This window comes from Alternaria hordeiaustralica, assembly GCF_023758085.1.
Source record: "Alternaria hordeiaustralica strain BMP 2776 chromosome Unknown scaffold_17, whole genome shotgun sequence".
NCBI lineage: Eukaryota > Fungi > Ascomycota > Dothideomycetes > Pleosporales > Pleosporaceae > Alternaria > Alternaria hordeiaustralica.
The window spans coordinates 593243-609588 of NW_026056789.1; the positions used below are offsets into that span (position 1 = coordinate 593243).

At 53.9% G+C, this 16346-nt stretch overlaps 6 protein-coding genes across 6 annotated transcripts; 4 read left to right on the forward strand and 2 right to left on the reverse strand.

Moving 5' to 3' along the window:
- Nucleotides 1-4419: 4419 nt before the first annotated feature.
- J4E84_007711 (uncharacterized protein) lies at nt 4420-6945 on the forward strand (the record flags this gene model as incomplete). The annotated part of the gene is made up of 1 exon (XM_049390293.1): nt 4420-6945. One exon carries the CDS (start codon nt 4420-4422, stop codon nt 6943-6945), a length of 2526 nt encoding a protein of 841 aa, XP_049242146.1.
- Nucleotides 6946-7208: 263 nt separating this feature from the next.
- Nucleotides 7209-8203, reverse strand: J4E84_007712 (uncharacterized protein; the record flags this gene model as incomplete). The annotated part of the gene is made up of 3 exons (XM_049390294.1): nt 7209-7827; nt 7886-8031; nt 8069-8203. The coding sequence occupies 3 exons, from the start codon at nt 8201-8203 to the stop codon at nt 7209-7211; spliced, it is 900 nt and encodes a 299-aa protein (XP_049242147.1).
- Nucleotides 8204-9184: 981 nt separating this feature from the next.
- J4E84_007713 (uncharacterized protein) lies at nt 9185-9950 on the forward strand (the record flags this gene model as incomplete). Its single annotated transcript, XM_049390295.1, has 4 exons — nt 9185-9191; nt 9243-9307; nt 9356-9558; nt 9629-9950. The coding sequence occupies 4 exons, from the start codon at nt 9185-9187 to the stop codon at nt 9948-9950; spliced, it is 597 nt and encodes a 198-aa protein (XP_049242148.1).
- A 194-nt stretch (nt 9951-10144) lies between these two features.
- Nucleotides 10145-11052, reverse strand: J4E84_007714 (uncharacterized protein; the record flags this gene model as incomplete). Its single annotated transcript, XM_049390296.1, has 2 exons — nt 10145-10531; nt 10732-11052. The coding sequence occupies 2 exons, from the start codon at nt 11050-11052 to the stop codon at nt 10145-10147; spliced, it is 708 nt and encodes a 235-aa protein (XP_049242149.1).
- A 1305-nt stretch (nt 11053-12357) lies between these two features.
- J4E84_007715 (uncharacterized protein) lies at nt 12358-13496 on the forward strand (the record flags this gene model as incomplete). Its single annotated transcript, XM_049390297.1, has 3 exons — nt 12358-12487; nt 12577-12590; nt 12759-13496. 3 exons carry the CDS (start codon nt 12358-12360, stop codon nt 13494-13496), a joined length of 882 nt encoding a protein of 293 aa, XP_049242150.1.
- A 1126-nt stretch (nt 13497-14622) lies between these two features.
- On the forward strand, nt 14623-15840 carry J4E84_007716 (uncharacterized protein; the record flags this gene model as incomplete). Its single annotated transcript, XM_049390298.1, has 5 exons — nt 14623-14667; nt 14742-14852; nt 14905-14992; nt 15045-15507; nt 15555-15840. 5 exons carry the CDS (start codon nt 14623-14625, stop codon nt 15838-15840), a joined length of 993 nt encoding a protein of 330 aa, XP_049242151.1.
- Between the last annotated feature and the right edge of the window lie 506 nt (nt 15841-16346).

Here is a 16346-nt window from a genome sequence, read left to right on the forward strand (position 1 = left end):
GTGCGGACGATCGTACGGACGATAAGCATCCAAATGAGGCAGTTGTCGTAAAAATGAACTCGCTGATGGAGAGGACTAACACCGTTCAGTATATGGATTTTGCTTTTCCACTGACTGGAGCCGGCGTGCACAGCCGCTCGTCCCGAAAGAGTCAAGGTACGGGTAGCTACAGTGCTTCTTCATGCACGACATTGTGATCGGTAGGAAGAAAAGCAAGCGCGCCTTTGTGTGCAGCCATCCGACAGCCTCTTCCTCAGCGAACAATGGCGCAATTGAACCCTTTTCTTTGAGAACCGAAGAGGCTGATAACGCCAGAGGATTCCAGAAGAAGCAATAAACTTTGTGTAGGCTATTGGCACTACAGCGCCAGAAGGCAAATCTAACCGACCCCTAGAACGCGAATGCCGTATGTCGAGATGAGCCTGCGACTACCACACAATCGTTTCTCTCTATACTCGATGCTGCGCAGGATGAGCGCTTATAGCCAGGTTTTGCCGGGAAGACCTTGTCTACACGACACACAATCTACCCACCTGACCTCCCTTTGATGCGGCCACTTCATTCAAGGGAAAAAAACTGAATCTCCTGGAGCCTACGTTGACGTTGGGTCACCCACTTTGCATGTCTCCGTTTTGATTCAGGCTGTAGTAGACCTGTCCAATTCCTTTCTTGCATGAGGCAACGCGGCGCATCTCTTCTACCAAGTGCTGGATTCGGTTTCGCATCCAATCCATTTCGCCGTGATTCGCCTCGACCTCCTGCTCGTGCAGCCGTTTCAGAAATAGACAGTCTTGGTTTCGGCTCTCTGCAACCGACAGGAGACGGTGGAACTCTTGTTGCATGGCCCTAGTGTCGCAATTCATGGCGGCCGTCAGGAAGCGCCCGTGGATGTCGTCCTGTGACATGCTGGTGGCTGGTGCGATGACGCTTGTGGATGATGGCTGCGAGGGAGTGGTCTGTTGGGGCGTGGTGGTGGCGTGCCTGCGGAGAGCGACTTGGTAACAGCGCATCAGTGGGTCGTGAGGATCGTAGGATGGGAAGTGATTGGCCATTGGTTGTATTTAGATGGGTGATTCTCGGCTCTGTTTGGCTGGGGGGAGTTGTTGTTGAGGCTGTGTGGTTTAGCAGCGATGTCGCGATGAGGCTAGTAGGTGTGAGATTTGATGTAGGGTGGAGGGAGTGAAAATCCACCATTAGATGCGCAGCGACAGCACTGTGTACCCTTGGCAGTCACGATTGTTCGCTTTGCTCTTTGCAGCTCATAACTTCATCAGTGATAGTCCGTCTGCTTTCACAGCTGCTGCCTTATCAGAATGTCAGCGATGATCCCTACATGTGCCATCTGAACTCGCCACCACCATTTTCTTCTATCGCAATCCCCTTTTTTTCAGGGTCTCCAGTACCTCTCCAAGAGAGACGTGGTAAGCGGACATGCTGACCGCGGGCACAGTGGCAACTTACTATCTTCGAGGGCCCGTCCACCATCACCCAAGCTCGCTACCATCAGCGCACTCACCACAGCAGCATGAATCGCAATCCAGGCTCTGTATCCATCGCATTTACTCCTACCGCAACGCGGCCCTTCATTCCCACAGCCACCTCCTCCTCCCAACGCACCCTGCACAGATACGGACACACATCCCGTAACCCACATGATAACAAGTCGTATTGAACCACCCTAAAAAGACGTACAAACATCATCGTAGCAATCAGTACTCACGCCAGATCCAGCGCTCTGTGCTCTGCCAAGCAAGCGTTATCAATCCAATACACCGCCTCGTCTTCGCTTCGGAATATCGTGGCTGGAACTAGGGAAAGGCTTGATGGCACTCCGGACTGTGCATACACATGCTCGGCACGCCGGTCATGGAAATAGTGGGAGCGAGGCCGTAGGCCAAGGGTCACCTTTGTGAGTCTTGACGTTATGGATTGGTTTACTGCTCTGGGCTATTTGGGAGTGATCCGGGATACTAGTCCCTGGTGTTGCTGTTCAGCACTTGGCTTGTAGGTCTGGGAAAGTATTTTCGTACCATGGATAAGATCGAGACGACTGTAGGAGATGATTGTGGTGACGACTTCGAGACATGGCGGGGTTGTGACGAGATGTTCTTCTGGAGATGCCTGTCTGCTCGACTTGCGGGGCGTTGAACGACAGGCTTGAAGATGAGTATTGAGAGCCGCGCCTTAGGCTTGTCTAGTAGGGAGGAATATATATATCGGTTGGTTTGTGTACTATAAGAGTTCGTGTAGCTGTTGAGACTATTCTAGTTGTTAATAAGGGAGTTGTAATAGTCGTGAATACAGAGTTCGGGTGCGTAAGTAGTGTTCCTTCGCCGCTGAACACAACGGGCATGAGAAACATCTAGAGGTCTTCCTCGTCCCTTCGACATGTATATAATTCACCCTAGAACAGGCCCACGAGGTAGCGTGCCACCGCTATAATCCCTCGGTAGTGCCTGCTAGAATGACCCCTAGGAGGTTACATGTAGGCGTTAAACCAATATCAATCAATCCAGTAGTGTTCCTTTAGATTCCTTATTATATTGCTGTCTTCTCTTCGTCTGTTCTTGTTTCTGCTAGTCGTGTCAAGTGTTATCTAGTTTTACATCTCTGTTAGTCTATTCTCTTAGTGCTTTAATTAGTGTCTCCGCGACAGTAATCTGAAGCCAGGATTAGTCGTGCTCGGTGAATGGAGCTCATGGTCTGGGAACACCGTGTGAACAAATGAAAGTAAACGTGATGGTAAGTCCATCAGGACGTTATCCCAGCCAATACACGTCCCTATGTTCGAAGTTTTCCTGCGAACCATGGTAGAGAGATAGCTGGAGCCAAGGTCGACAACGAATTCAGCACACATAAGATTCGATCTTCAACTTTTACCATCTTACGCCTCAATGTCCCTCCCTCCGCTACTTACAACTACATCCACCGAGATGTCCGAACCCTCTTTCCGATTCCTGGACCTTCCACCAGAGTTGCGATGTATGATCTACGAGCAGCTCGAAACGACAACGAAGCATTACACACTCGCCGACATGCCGGACCCATCTTCCACAATCACACTCGTCTGCAAAAGGTTGCCCGTCCAAATACTGGCGACATCCAAGTTGATCAATACCGAAGCCATGACAATCTTCCGGCCCAGAATGCTGCAACTGAAGGCGCAACCAATGCGCTTCTGTATCAGCGTGAATCCCAGTAAACCTCTGTCCGTCTTGCGTCGTTCGCTCTCGCGCTGCTTCCGAGACAATCCTCGTCCCGATGGCTCACCACCATTAAGCGAGGCGGCTGAAGCTTTCATCGACCGCTGTGTTAAAACCCGTCGCCTAGCAAGCAGCTGCCGCCATGTTGAGATAATGGTGACCGACAAGGACGCGCCAAGTCTCACACAATTCATATGCTTGTTATACCTCAGCAACAAGTTCGCAAGGCGATACGATTTGAAAATCACTCTGCTACGCAAGGAGCTAGCAACCGGAATAAATTATGCCAATTGGTGTGCATCGATTGGTCTTGGGCGTCATTTGTCGATGGACAAGAGGGTGCATCTGCATCTCGCAGATGAGCCAGATGCTGAGCGATGGAGGAGGGATTGGGAAGAGACGACAAGTGTACCGGAGCTATGAAGAGTACAGAAGTGTGTGTTTGACCAAGGTTGGATGTCATCAAGATCTCTTGTTCGAATACGAATGGGAATTGCGCGAGGATCTAGGAAGCCTTCCTCGTGGTTGCAGTCAAGGAAATAACAGGGAGCATAGCCGGTACGCTGGAATGCCGAAATCTTGCTGGGAACGTCAGTCGTACGTGAACATACGCACAGGACGTTTGGGGCGATGAATGTAGTACATCTGATTGTATGGCATTAATAGAATAATGCGACGCTGAGAGAACCCACAGGTTGCGATAGGGTGTGATGCAGCGTTCTTGGGGTTGAGCGGTTGTCATCCGACCAGCTCGTATTCAAGACATGCATGCTCGTATGCGGTGCGATGTCGTTGCAGCTACGTTGTGGTTACTTGCAGCAGTCCTGCAGGGACTCTTTGTCTTTCCGAGCTCAAATGACGCCGTCGCGTGTCCACTCCTGCCCTCGATCTTGCAACACCATCTATTGATTTCTTCTTCCCCAGTCGTTCACCATGACCTTGGTATGCTGTCTAGAGGCAGCAGGGCCGATTTGGAGCCGTCGCCTGACTTACCTCGCATGGAGTTTAGGTTTGACAGGTTGCGCTCCCCCTCAACCGAGGTCACGCGCATCGATCATGATGCTAGTCAGGCACACCGTCCGAGCTTCCTTTCCCCGGACGTGCTTAAGATGAATGACGCCGTCCGTGTCTGACCGCGCCGGGCAATGCCACGACATCCCTCGAGGGCCTACACGAGAGGAATTACCTGATCTCGTCTTGTTTCATTACTCAAGCTATGACGAAAGCTCGCTACGACTTCAAGACGCGCCCGGTCGCGCACACGGACGCTATTGTCGCAGGCGACAAGTACCGCTTTACCATCCTCACAGATGGCTTGCTCCGCTTCGAGTGGGCCGAGGATGGACGATTCGAAGACCGCGCGAGCACCTTTGCCATCAACCGCAAGCTAGCTGTGCCCGACTTCTATGTCTGGGACCGCGGCCACGGCATCGAGATCGTAACGAAGCGCTTCCACGTTGTGTACGACAAGAAGAAGTTTAGCGCCGATGGCTTCAAGATCCACCTCAAGGGCGACGTGACGGGCACATGGACATACGGACAACAAGTCTCCAACTTGGGCGGAACAACCCGTACACTAGACGGTGTGAACGGCAGGGCCAACCTAGGTCCTGGTGTGCTGTCGAGAGAGGGCATGGCTCCTTTGGATGACACCAAGTCCATGCTCTTCGAAGACAATGGGTGGATTGCTGGACGCAGGGGCGGCGACAGGTCCGATCAGTACATCTTCATGTATGGTCGCGACTACCGCGAAGCCATGCGTGCATACTACGCTGTCTCAGGAAGCCAGCCCCTCCTTCCACGATACGCCATGGGCAACTGGTGGAGTCGATACCACGCATACGACGAGAAGGAATATCTCGATTTGCACGATCATTTCGACCGCGACGATGTACCCATGAACGTGGCGGTTGTGGATATGGACTGGCATCTGGTATGGGATCTGCCTGGCGGTGTCAATGGCTGGACCGGATACACATGGAACAAGAAACTGTTCCCCGACCCGGACGCTTTCATGAAGAAGCTGCATGATCGTGGCATGAGGCTGACGCTTAACCTGCATCCAGCGGACGGATTCAGGCCTCACGAAGAGCAGTACCCTGAAGTCGCCAAATACCTTGGTATCGACCCGCAGTCTAAACAGACGATTCCTTTCGACTGCACAGACAAGAAGTTCATGGACGCATACTTCGACATCGTACACCACGAGCACGAGGAGCGAGGCGTAGACTTCTGGTGGGTGGACTGGCAGCAGGGCAACACATCCAAGATCCCTGGAGTAGACCCGCTCTGGGTGCTCAACCACTTCCACTTCCTCGACAATGGCCGTGGGTCCCAGCGTCCCTTGATTCTCTCTCGATTCGGTGGCCCCGGAGCACAGCGCTACCAGATCGGCTTTTCTGGCGATGCTATCATCACCTGGGACAGCCTGCACTTCCAGCCCGAGTTCACAGCTACTGCATCGAACATTGGGTATGGATGGTGGAGTAACGACATTGGCGGTCACACGCATGGCTACAAGAACGACGAGCTCTACACTCGCTGGGTACAACTTGGCTGCTGGTCGCCCATCCTGCGTCTACATTCAGACAACAACCCTTTCAACACGCGCGAGCCCTGGCGGTTCAACGAAGAGGCGTGCAAGATCGTCGAAGATACATTGCGTTTTCGCCACCGTCTCATCCCATACTTGTACACGATGAATGCGAGAAGCGCCTCTGATGACGAACCACTCGTTCAACCAATGTACTGGGACTACCCAGAGTCCGACGAAGCGTACAACGTGCCCAACCAGTTCCGCTTCGGCTCAGAAATGATCGTGGCACCTATCACCCAGCCCCGCGACGGAACTACGCATCTCGGCGCAGAGAAGCTCTGGCTCCCAGAAGGCCGCTACGTCGACATCTTCACCGGCATCGTATACAACCGCGCCGGCGAGCTCACTGTCCACCGTCCTCTAAACTTCGTCCCCGTCTTCGCAAAAGAAGGATCCATAATCCCGCTCGACGCAGCCTACCGTCCCAAATCCGGTTCTCCAAACCCAGAGGGTCTTGAGATCTTGCTAGCCGTAGGCGCAGACGGTTCCTTCACTCTAATCGAAGACGACGGCACCGGCCACCTCGTTGACGACGGCGGCTTCTCAATCATCTCGGACGAGGGCCACGAGGAATCCGCCGACGACACCGTGCGCTTCGCACACACACCCATCACGTACAAACAATCCACCGGCGTCATCAAGATCGGTCCTACAACACCTGAAAACCCCGCCATCCCCAAGAACCGGTCTTGGAAGATCCGCCTCCTGGCTCACACGCTTAAAAAGGGCGCTGAAATACGCTGCGTCACCACCTCACCCAACACAAAGAAACATGCAAAGACGCTTTCACACAAGATCACCCAGGAAAGCAACGGTACGCTCATCACGCTCGATGCGGTGCCGACTTCGCATACTATCCACATCGAATTACTCTCTTCATCTTCTCATTCTGCGGGGTCTTCCTCGTCGGGTCCGCAACTCGATGTTATCGACCCGAACCCCAAGCTTTGGGATATCATCGATAAAGCATGGATCGAACTGGATAAGAAGTGGGATTACTGGAACTGCGTCAACAACGGGGAACCGGTGTTGAATAAAGTGAGGGCGCTGCAGGGGAGGGGTATGAACCAGGCGTTGTTGGATGCGATGTTGGAGTTGTTGCTTGCGGATGAGAGGTATGCTGGTGAGGAGAAGGATGGGTGGTGAGATGGTAGATGGGTAGTATAGTTTAGCGTGCATAGTCGTTTCTCTACACCGTACATGCTAATAAAATTGAATGACCGTCCTGCAGTGAATCTGTTGCAGGACGGTCATTCAATTTTATTAGCATGTACGGTGTAGAGAAACGACGTAAATGCTTTCTTACGCAGGATATGTTTCTATACACATATTTATACATAGCCTTCGGAATCCATGACTCTTCCACGCAACGCTGCCGCTGCCTTCCATCGTCCAACGTACCCAGCTTCTTACGGCCTCATCTCAACCTTCCCCTCATGCCCCTTCATCGCCTCCTTAAACCCATCCCTCTGCAGAATCTCCGCCACCTTGTCCATAACCTTGCCCTCTCTCCTCCTACTAAAATCACCCTCCTTCATCTCATACCCAGCCCTCGTCGCATCCTCCAAACTCTCATACTCCCAAATATTCGCCTTCATACCCACCCCATGGTACTGATGTTTCTGCAGGAAAGCCAACCAAGCCTTCACCACATCCGGGTGCCCATCTTGGATCTGGATCAGCCGCCGCATGGTAATGCGCTCAAAGTTCTCTTGTGACTTCTTGAAAATGAAGTTGGAGCGTGGGACTGTCCAGCGTTCGGTTATGCGGGGGAGGGGGATGGGGCCGCGGGCGCAGAGACCCATGTAGTAGGCTGCGCGTACGGCGAAGTCGGCGAAGAGGAGGAGGTTGCGGATGTTGTAGGTGCGTAGTTGGAGGTCGCAGGTGGGCACGCCGTGTTCGGGCGTGCGGCGCAGGGGCCGCATGTGTACGGCTCGGACATTGATGGGGGTGCGGAGGGCTTCGAGGGCTTCGGCGGTTTTGGCGTCGAGGGGGGGTTGGTCGGTGGGGAGGGTGATGTTGTGTTCCCTGGTGTTGTTGTTAGAGAACGGCGGGCTGGAATTGAGAACTAGAGAGGGAGACTTACTTTGCCAGTTTGAGAGGCTCCAGACCAGCGCGTTTGTACACTTTGAGGAGACCCAAGTGGTCAGGTGTGTTTTGCAACTCTTTCCACCTCTGCGCTGCCTCTTCGCGTGTCTTGGGCTCCCATTCTTCCTGACGTTGGTTGACTTTCTGTTGACTTGCGTATAGACTAGTGGATTGTCAGCACCTTCTTCTTCTTTTTCCGTTCCTGTATCTTCGGCATATCGTACGTCTTGTATTCCTCCCGACTGATACCAAGATCCTCTAACCGCTGGTCGAGTGGCATGGTACTGTTCTCCAGCTCCAGCTTCAACCGACCCATAAGCTTGGCATCTCTGTCTTCTCTCGAGTCCTTCTCATTGCTCTCCTCTGATCGTGAGCTCTTCGCCCGCGAGAAAGTCTGTGTGTGTGGTCGGGGGGCGTGTGTAATCTGTACCGCGCATTGTCAATCGATGGACTCCCACAAGCAGTTCAATTGAAGTAGAAATACCTTTGCCCTCTTCGCCGGCCCCAAAAAGGAGCGCATACATCGTGGCGCTGCCATGCTTGATATCGTCGCACTCGCCCACGTCCAACATCGAACTTCTTCCAGAGAGCCGATGGCGCTAGTCACGGTTCCAGCTAGGGTCTTGGCGGTATCGGAATTGGCCGCGCCTTCCCTCTGCACCCTAGTCGTACCGTCTCAAACTGTCACATGTACAAGATAACTTGTTCCTCTTGATACAAGATCGAACCTCTGCGATTCCTCGTTTTTCAACTGTTTCTGAAGAAGCACCTAACAATCAAAATGGAAACAGTTTCAGATATGGCTGCGGCACCCAACGCCTATGCCCGCGCTATGCAAACGGCCATGTACGTGCGCCAACAACTGCCAGAGGCTCTGCAGTACCCCAAGGTAGCCATTGTGTGCGGCTCTGGACTGGGTGGACTGGCCGACACAATCGAGGCGGAACCGAAAGTCGAACTGGCTTATGGCACCATCCCAAACTTTCCCAAGAGTACTGGTGAGTGCAAATATGGAAGCATCATTTCGCTGCAGAGTTGATCTTGCGGATTGCACAGGATGCGGGGTACTGACACCTTTGTTTAGTTGTGGGACATGCTGGAAAGTTTGTGTTCGGTCAGATTGGGCCTCAGAAGACGCCTGTAGCGCTTCTCGTTGGACGGGCACAGTGAGTCACTCAAAGATGAGAGGCTTTGGCGCAAGAATCATGATATTGATGGATGCAGTTTCTATGAAGGCCACTCGATGGACCTTGTCACATTCGCTACTCGAGTGTGCAAATTGCTCGGTGTCGAGACCATGATCGGTATGTTAAGAGAGCAGATGATCAGAGTCAACTGGCTAACCGTGGATGAAGTCACAAACGCAGCCGGCGGTCTCAACCAGACTTACCGCGTGGGAGACATCGTATGCTTGAACGACGTAGGTCAACCCTTTTGGAGACGTCGAGCTCAATCTGACTCTGCTTAGCATCTCAATATGGCTGGACTGGTGGGCATCCATCCTCTGCGTGGACCCAATATCGAGGAGTTTGGCACGCGGTTCCCACCTCTGTCAGATGCGTACGACCTCGACTTGAGGGTGCGGACGCACAAGGCCTGGGCAAAACTTGGACTGGATAAACAGGAGCGACGGCTACACGAGGGTGTGTACGCGTTTGTGGCAGGACCAACGTATGTCATTCAAGTCCTTCTCCTCCCTCTACTTCGCTATGGCATCAAACATATGCTGACCGTGTTCAAGTTACGAAACTCGTGCAGAATGCCGAATGCTCAGCACGCTAGGAGCTGATGTGGTGGGTATGTCCACTGTACCGGAGATCATCGTCGCCAGACATGCTGGAATGCGTATTCTTGCATTCAGTCTAGTCACAAACGTGGCTGTGCTCGAGGCAGGTGCCCGTGGCAACGATGCGGAGATCCAGACCATGAACAGGGCGCAACTGACTGAGCATTTGAGCCAAGGTAAGGCAAACCACGAGGAGGTATTGGAGGCCGGACGGGAGGCAGCCAAGGACATGCAGGCCCTGGTCAAGCAGATCTTGTCCGATCTTCACGGCCAATGATCAAGGGCTGTGGTAACGGCAGGCCAATGCGGCAACCGCCAGTGTGTCCTTTCAGACGCGTATCGCAAGCAGGCATAGTTTCACAAGAGTGAGGCCAGAATCCAGAATAGAACATACCATCCACACGGTCCAGAACCAAGAAAGTCCCGATGTCGAAGCCTCCTGGCATGTGGCCAGAAGCGACCAAGCAATTCTCAAGGCTTGACAACCTTGCCTTTGTTTCGCTTCGCCTTCATCGCCTTGTAGTGCGCCTTCTTGCCGCTCTGCTTCGACGTTTGAATATCCTCGTACTTGCGCTTGAAACGGCCGCTGTCCTGTTCCTGGGCAACAATCTCCTCCAGCATGGTCTGCTTGCGCTCCTTGTTCTTCAGACGGCTGCTGTAGAACTCAGTAGCGCCTTCGATAATAGTGCCGACTTGGGAGAATGCAGGAACATCGCCTTTCTTGTTGTCCTTCTTGTAGTGGCGGTGGGGGTCAAGGACGTTCCTCATCTTGAGTAGCTGAAGATCTCGGCGCAGCTCTGGGGTAAGGTCGGTCTTGGGCATGTTAAACCACTGTGCGCCAGCGGTGGCTTTCTTCTCCTGTGGCAAGCTGTTAGCATTGTGACTGACAACTTTAAAAGTAAAACTTGAGCGTGGTAATGCCTCAGTGTAACTATGAACTAATGGAGCCTCAGTGGTGCAGGAAGGCAACCAAGACGGCGCCCGAGTCTGCTCAGCTAAAAGTTTGGGATAATTTTCATCACGGGCATGCGGATGCAAATAGTGTGGCTTGAACGTACCTCTTGCTTCTGCTTCTTGATTTGAAGCGGATCCTCAATCTTCTTGATGCCGTTAGCCAAAGCCTGCTGCTTTTTGTCGACGAGCTTCGAGTGATCTAGGCGCGTGATGTTGCCGTCAGTCTTTTCGTAAGTATCGGCAATATGGCCGGGCTGCAGCTTTGGTAGCCTGAATGGAGCATCCGACTTGTTCGCGGGCTGCGCTGTGGCTGCCTTTGCGCGCATACGGACTGCAGCTTCATTAAGCAGCTCCCGTATCTGCTCATCCGAGAGTTCCTCATCGGTGTCCTCAGCGAGGAGCGGCTGGTGCGTTGGCAACTCCATGTTGGCGTTGTCCGGGAAGAAAGTGTTGGAAAATTTGAGGAACTTTTTGAGAAGCTCCGGCGCGCTAGCCAGCTCGGCCCGTGCGGCAGCGCTAACCGTTCTGGTCGCGTTGCGCTCGCGGCGACATCACGTTCGCAGTCTCCCTTACCATTTCCAATTCAAGGCAGCTGGATTGACAGTGATCCACCTCTGCTGCTACGCTAGGATTGCCCTGCTCCAAGGCTTCCTTCGTGTCTCTCGTGCACTCGAAAACGGTCCCGATGGTTGGGATCCGCCACGTCAAGCCCGCTGATGAAGCTCCAGAGTCAGCTTCACTCCTGGGCCGTCGCCTTTGTCATATTGTCTTATGACGCGTGCTCGCATATTCTGGCGCGCTCGAGAGAATCGGACGGTGAACAACTCATCACTGGCATAGCCCTGGTGTCTACGGGGCCAATGAGAGAGCGTCATCCTGACCAATAGCGCTCACATCCCGCATGCTACTCCAGCTGGGGCGGGATCAAGTTCGTCTCTCTAGCGTGGTGCCTCGATGTGAAGTGTGCTGCCATGGGCCACGATCGGTTCGAGTCTTGCGCCGGATGGAGATTGAATTGTGATAGAGGCGGCAGGAACATTGCGTCGCTACTGTGCTGTCACCTTGTCGGGCCTTGTAGAGAGATGTGGTGCGACGTGCATATCGCGCATATAAGCATGGCCGAAGCGACGATCGCAGCATCTTCTTCTGAAGAGACTCTAGTATGAGAAATACGACGTCAGAACATTGAGCGAATCCTGCACCCGCCCTATACTGCAGCCCGTCTTCGCCCACAGTTCTACATAATTGTCCGCGTCGTGAGTAACGTTGGGGCCCTTGCTTAGCTGTGGTTCGTTGACTCGTTAGAAACCCACCAACCAAGCATCAAACTCCGCGAATATATTCTCGTACTGGAATTTGATTCGTCGAACCAGAGCATAGGTCAGTTGCGCATTTGATACAACCTCACGAGCGTTGGTGCCATTGAGAAATAGAGTAATGCTCATCTACCATGGCAGGCCGCACACAGCAACGCCGCGGGAGCCTAAAGACAGGTACCTGCGCCTTCCCCGCCCACCTCTCCCGACCACTCAGACCGCACCTTCGACGGAATCACGACCTCGCCCTCCTCTCACAACACGCCCACCGCGCGACTCCGAGCAGCCATTGGACGTCCCGCGTCCCTTTCTGCACCGTCCCGCGACCGAGGAACAAGTATTGCTATCCAGACACGCCGCGGACTGACGCAGACCCTGTCCACCGCGTAACACTTGCGCAACCACGCCCAAGCCATGGACCAAGTCAACCTCCAGGGCCACGGCCAGCAGAAGATGCGCCAGCAGCCCCAGCAAGCTGCGCCGCGCAAATACGATGGCCAGCAGGGCAACCCCCTCTATGATCCCACCAACGGTGGCCACTATGGTACGTCTTCCCGCCCCAGCTGCATGCCACGCGACGCGGCGCTGGCTGTCGCATTCACCATGGCATCCTGTGCTAACACTATACCGCAGGCGCATCTGCAGCAGTACGTTATATTCGCGCATCCGCGCCTATGCCTACTTCCAGCTGCTGATATTTGGTCCAGATTGCCGCACAGAACCACGCGCCCGATCCACAGCTGTTCACCGGCTCGTGGCAGAATGTACGCGCTCGCATCTGTCATAGCCACGATCGCACAAACTAACGCCTACAGGTCAACCAAGGACTCACCGGCAACTACCGCGACATCCTAAACACATACTGGCAGCAGCAGGTTACGAAGCTCGAGACCGACGAGCATGATTACAAGCTACACCAGCTCCCGCTTGCCCGCATCAAAAAGGTCATGAAGGCCGACCCAGAGGTCAAGATGATCTCAGCGGAAGCTCCCATCCTTTTCGCCAAGGGTTGCGACATCTTCATCACCGAGCTCACAATGCGCGCCTGGATCCACGCCGAGGAAAACAAGCGTCGCACTCTCCAGCGCTCCGACATCGCCTCGGCTTTGTCAAAGTCGGACATGTTCGACTTCCTCATCGACATCGTGCCCCGCGAGGAGGCTCATCCCCACAAGAGAAGTGCCGGCCAGAACGCAGCTGTACAGTCATCAGCAGCTGTGGTCCCTCCCGGGGCTATGCCTCAGCCAGTACATGCTCAACATTCCATGCCACCTCCCGACTATGGCCTGCAGGAGCATCTGGGACAGCAGCAGGAGTACCAGCAACCGCCCATGTACCCGGGTCCGATGCAAGGCGACCCCCGCGCCTATGCACAGCAGCCGATGTTCGACCCCAGCGTCTACACCCAATACCAGGTGAGCGGTCAGCAGCCGCAAATGTACGCAGTTGGTGGTCAGCGTGGGCCTGACCCGAATGCCGATCCCCAGAGCTATGGCCGGTATGAGGCTGACCCCGACGACGCCGAAGGCGAGAGGGTCGACGCTGAGAGTTAGGAACGACGGCGTTATCCTAGGCTCTGGAGCCTACTTCGACGTTAGCTCACCCACTCTGCATGTTATCATGTTGATGTAGTCTCCAGACCTGTCGAGGTTTTTTCTTGTGTAGGATGGTTCTATCAAGGCACAGGGGAGGAGATGGAGGCAGGCAATGAGTATGATCCCAGTGTTTACGAGGCGTTGAGGGAGTTTGGGGATTTCTTGGGCACGGCCGCGGATGCGGATCGGTCAGCTTGTGGCAGCCTTATGAGCAGATATCCATTGATAGAGTAACAGCTTGCACCACCACCATGTTTGCCCATCAACAGTGCAATGAGGTGTGCTTGGGCCGCTTGAGCGCGGAGCTGGAAACAACGTTGGCAGCATCCCGATCCGCTCCGGCAACTAAACAGGCTGAATATGACGAAGATCAGTCAGGGTCCAAGGTCCACATCGCATCAATTCCTGGAGATCTTCACAGACAAAGGTGGTACCGAGACAATCCAGGGGTCTGGGAAGCCTATTAGGTGGACTGCTGTCGATGATCAGACAGCCTTGCCAATTATCCCTCATCACTGACAAGAGTGCTCTAGACACTTCGTCAGCGGCCGAAGTACTAGTTACCGTACGCGGGCTAAGAAACATCTTCTCCAGTCTATGGATCCGTACCTGCGTCACAACTAGTGGGCATCCGACCTGCTCCGACTGCTCATGGCACCGAGGCTCGCTGCACATGCTTGGCTAACGCAGCGATAGCATGAGAATGCATCTTTTCTCTAAAGCCCATTATACAAGCTATCCACTTGGTATATGGAACAGCCTGGAGTTCACTACCAAGACTCTCAACAAGCACTCACGAAACTAACATTGTCACAAAGCTAGCCAGACTGTGCCGGGGGCATTAGACGGCCATTAGCTTGAAGCGTTTCCCAGACATACTCCCGCCGGTACCCCGCCAGGTCCGTGCTCCACCCCACCTTCCTGGATCCAACAGAACGGGCGCGTGGTGCAGCTCCTACCCTACTTTACTTCAAGCCACCTCCTCCTGCCTTCTTTTCTCTCACCGACTCTTCAACTCTTCTCTCAATCTCTCTTCTCAACTACCACTTTTCAACGCGTCTCCCTTTTACAAACTCACATCACAATGGTCAAAGCCGTAGTAGCCGGAGCCGCAGGAGGCATTGGACAGGTACGAGCTCGAGAGCACCTCAGAGACTTGTCCCTCTATGTTTCATCCGTAACTGACTGACATGACCTCGACAGCCCCTCTCTCTGCTCCTCAAGTCCTGCCAACACGTCACTGAGCTCGCTCTCTACGATGTCGTCAACACACCAGGTGTCGCTGCCGATCTGTCGCACATCTCGACCCCAGCAGTATGAGCTAACCCTAGCCCCGCATATGCATGGAGATACTGAAGATGGACAGGCTGTCACAGGTTTCCTGCCAAAGGAGGACGGTATGCAAAAGGCCCTCACCGGCGCTGATGTCGTTGTCATCCCTGCTGGTATTCCCCGTAAGTCGAACTCATACTGGTGTTGTGACACCGAAACCTAATCAATGCTCAGGCAAGCCGGGTATGACCCGTGATGATCTCTTCAAGATCAACGCCGGTATCGTTCAGGGCCTCATCGAGGGTGTTGCCAAGTACTGCCCCAAGGCGTTCGTACTCGTCATCTCCAACCCCGTCAACTCGACCGTTCCCATCGCCGCCGAGGTCCTCAAGAAGGCAGGCGTCTTCGACCCCAAGAGGCTCTTCGGTGTCACCACCCTTGATGTCGTCCGCGCTGAGACCTTTGTCGCTGAGATCACCGGCGAGAAGAACCCCGGCAACCTGAACATCCCCGTCATTGGCGGCCACTCCGGCGAGACTATCGTACCTCTGTTCAGCCAGTCAAAGCCGAGCGTAAACATCCCGGCCGACAAGATGGAGGCTCTTATCAAGCGCGTCCAATTCGGTGGTGACGAGGTTGTTCAGGCAAAGGAGGGCGCTGGATCCGCTACTCTTTCCATGGCCTACGCCGGATACCGGTATGTTGTATGCTTTCCACCAACGTGCACTAGCTAACTGCGAACAGCTTCGCCGAGAAGGTCATCAAGGCCTCCAAGGGCGAGAAGGGCATCGTAGAGCCCAGCTACGTCTACCTACCTGGTGTTGAGGGCGGAGATGCTATCTCCAAGGCCACCGGTCTTGAGTTCTTCTCTGTGCCCATCGAGCTTGGCCCCAACGGTGCCGAGAAAGCCATCGACGTTGTCAGCAGCGCCAACGACCAAGAGAAGAAGCTTCTCCAGGCCTGCTACGACGGCCTGAAGGGCAACATCAGCAAGGGCGTCGAGTTCGTCGCCAACCCTCCCGCTAAGTGAGTGTACCCGGATGTCGGTACAGCTCCTACACAAACTCACATGCGCCTGTCTGTAGATAGACTATAAGCCGTCATGTTGAGTATGAGAGATGACACTACGAGAACGTGCCTTGGGATATGCATGAATCTATGCCGATCTGAGCTAAAATATCAATGTTCGCACGATACAACACCATGACCCATTCCAAGTGACCTGCGTTGTTGCCATCATCACTTTCGTATGTATTGGGTTGCATCGAAATATGTGTCGTATCTATATATTCCCGAAATAACAACAGTTCAGCTGCCGAATTGATGTAGAAATGGCCCGGGAGCAGCTGTACAATGTAGTGTTGTTCAGAAGTCACAGCTCGTGGACCCTTGCAGAAGAATGATCGGCCGCGGCTCCAGCAGCCCACATCTGGACTCGAACATCAACACCACCAACACACCGCAATAAACTCCACTCCACACCGACACCTACCACTGTAAATACCCGACCCTGTACTGAGCAGCAGACGACGACAA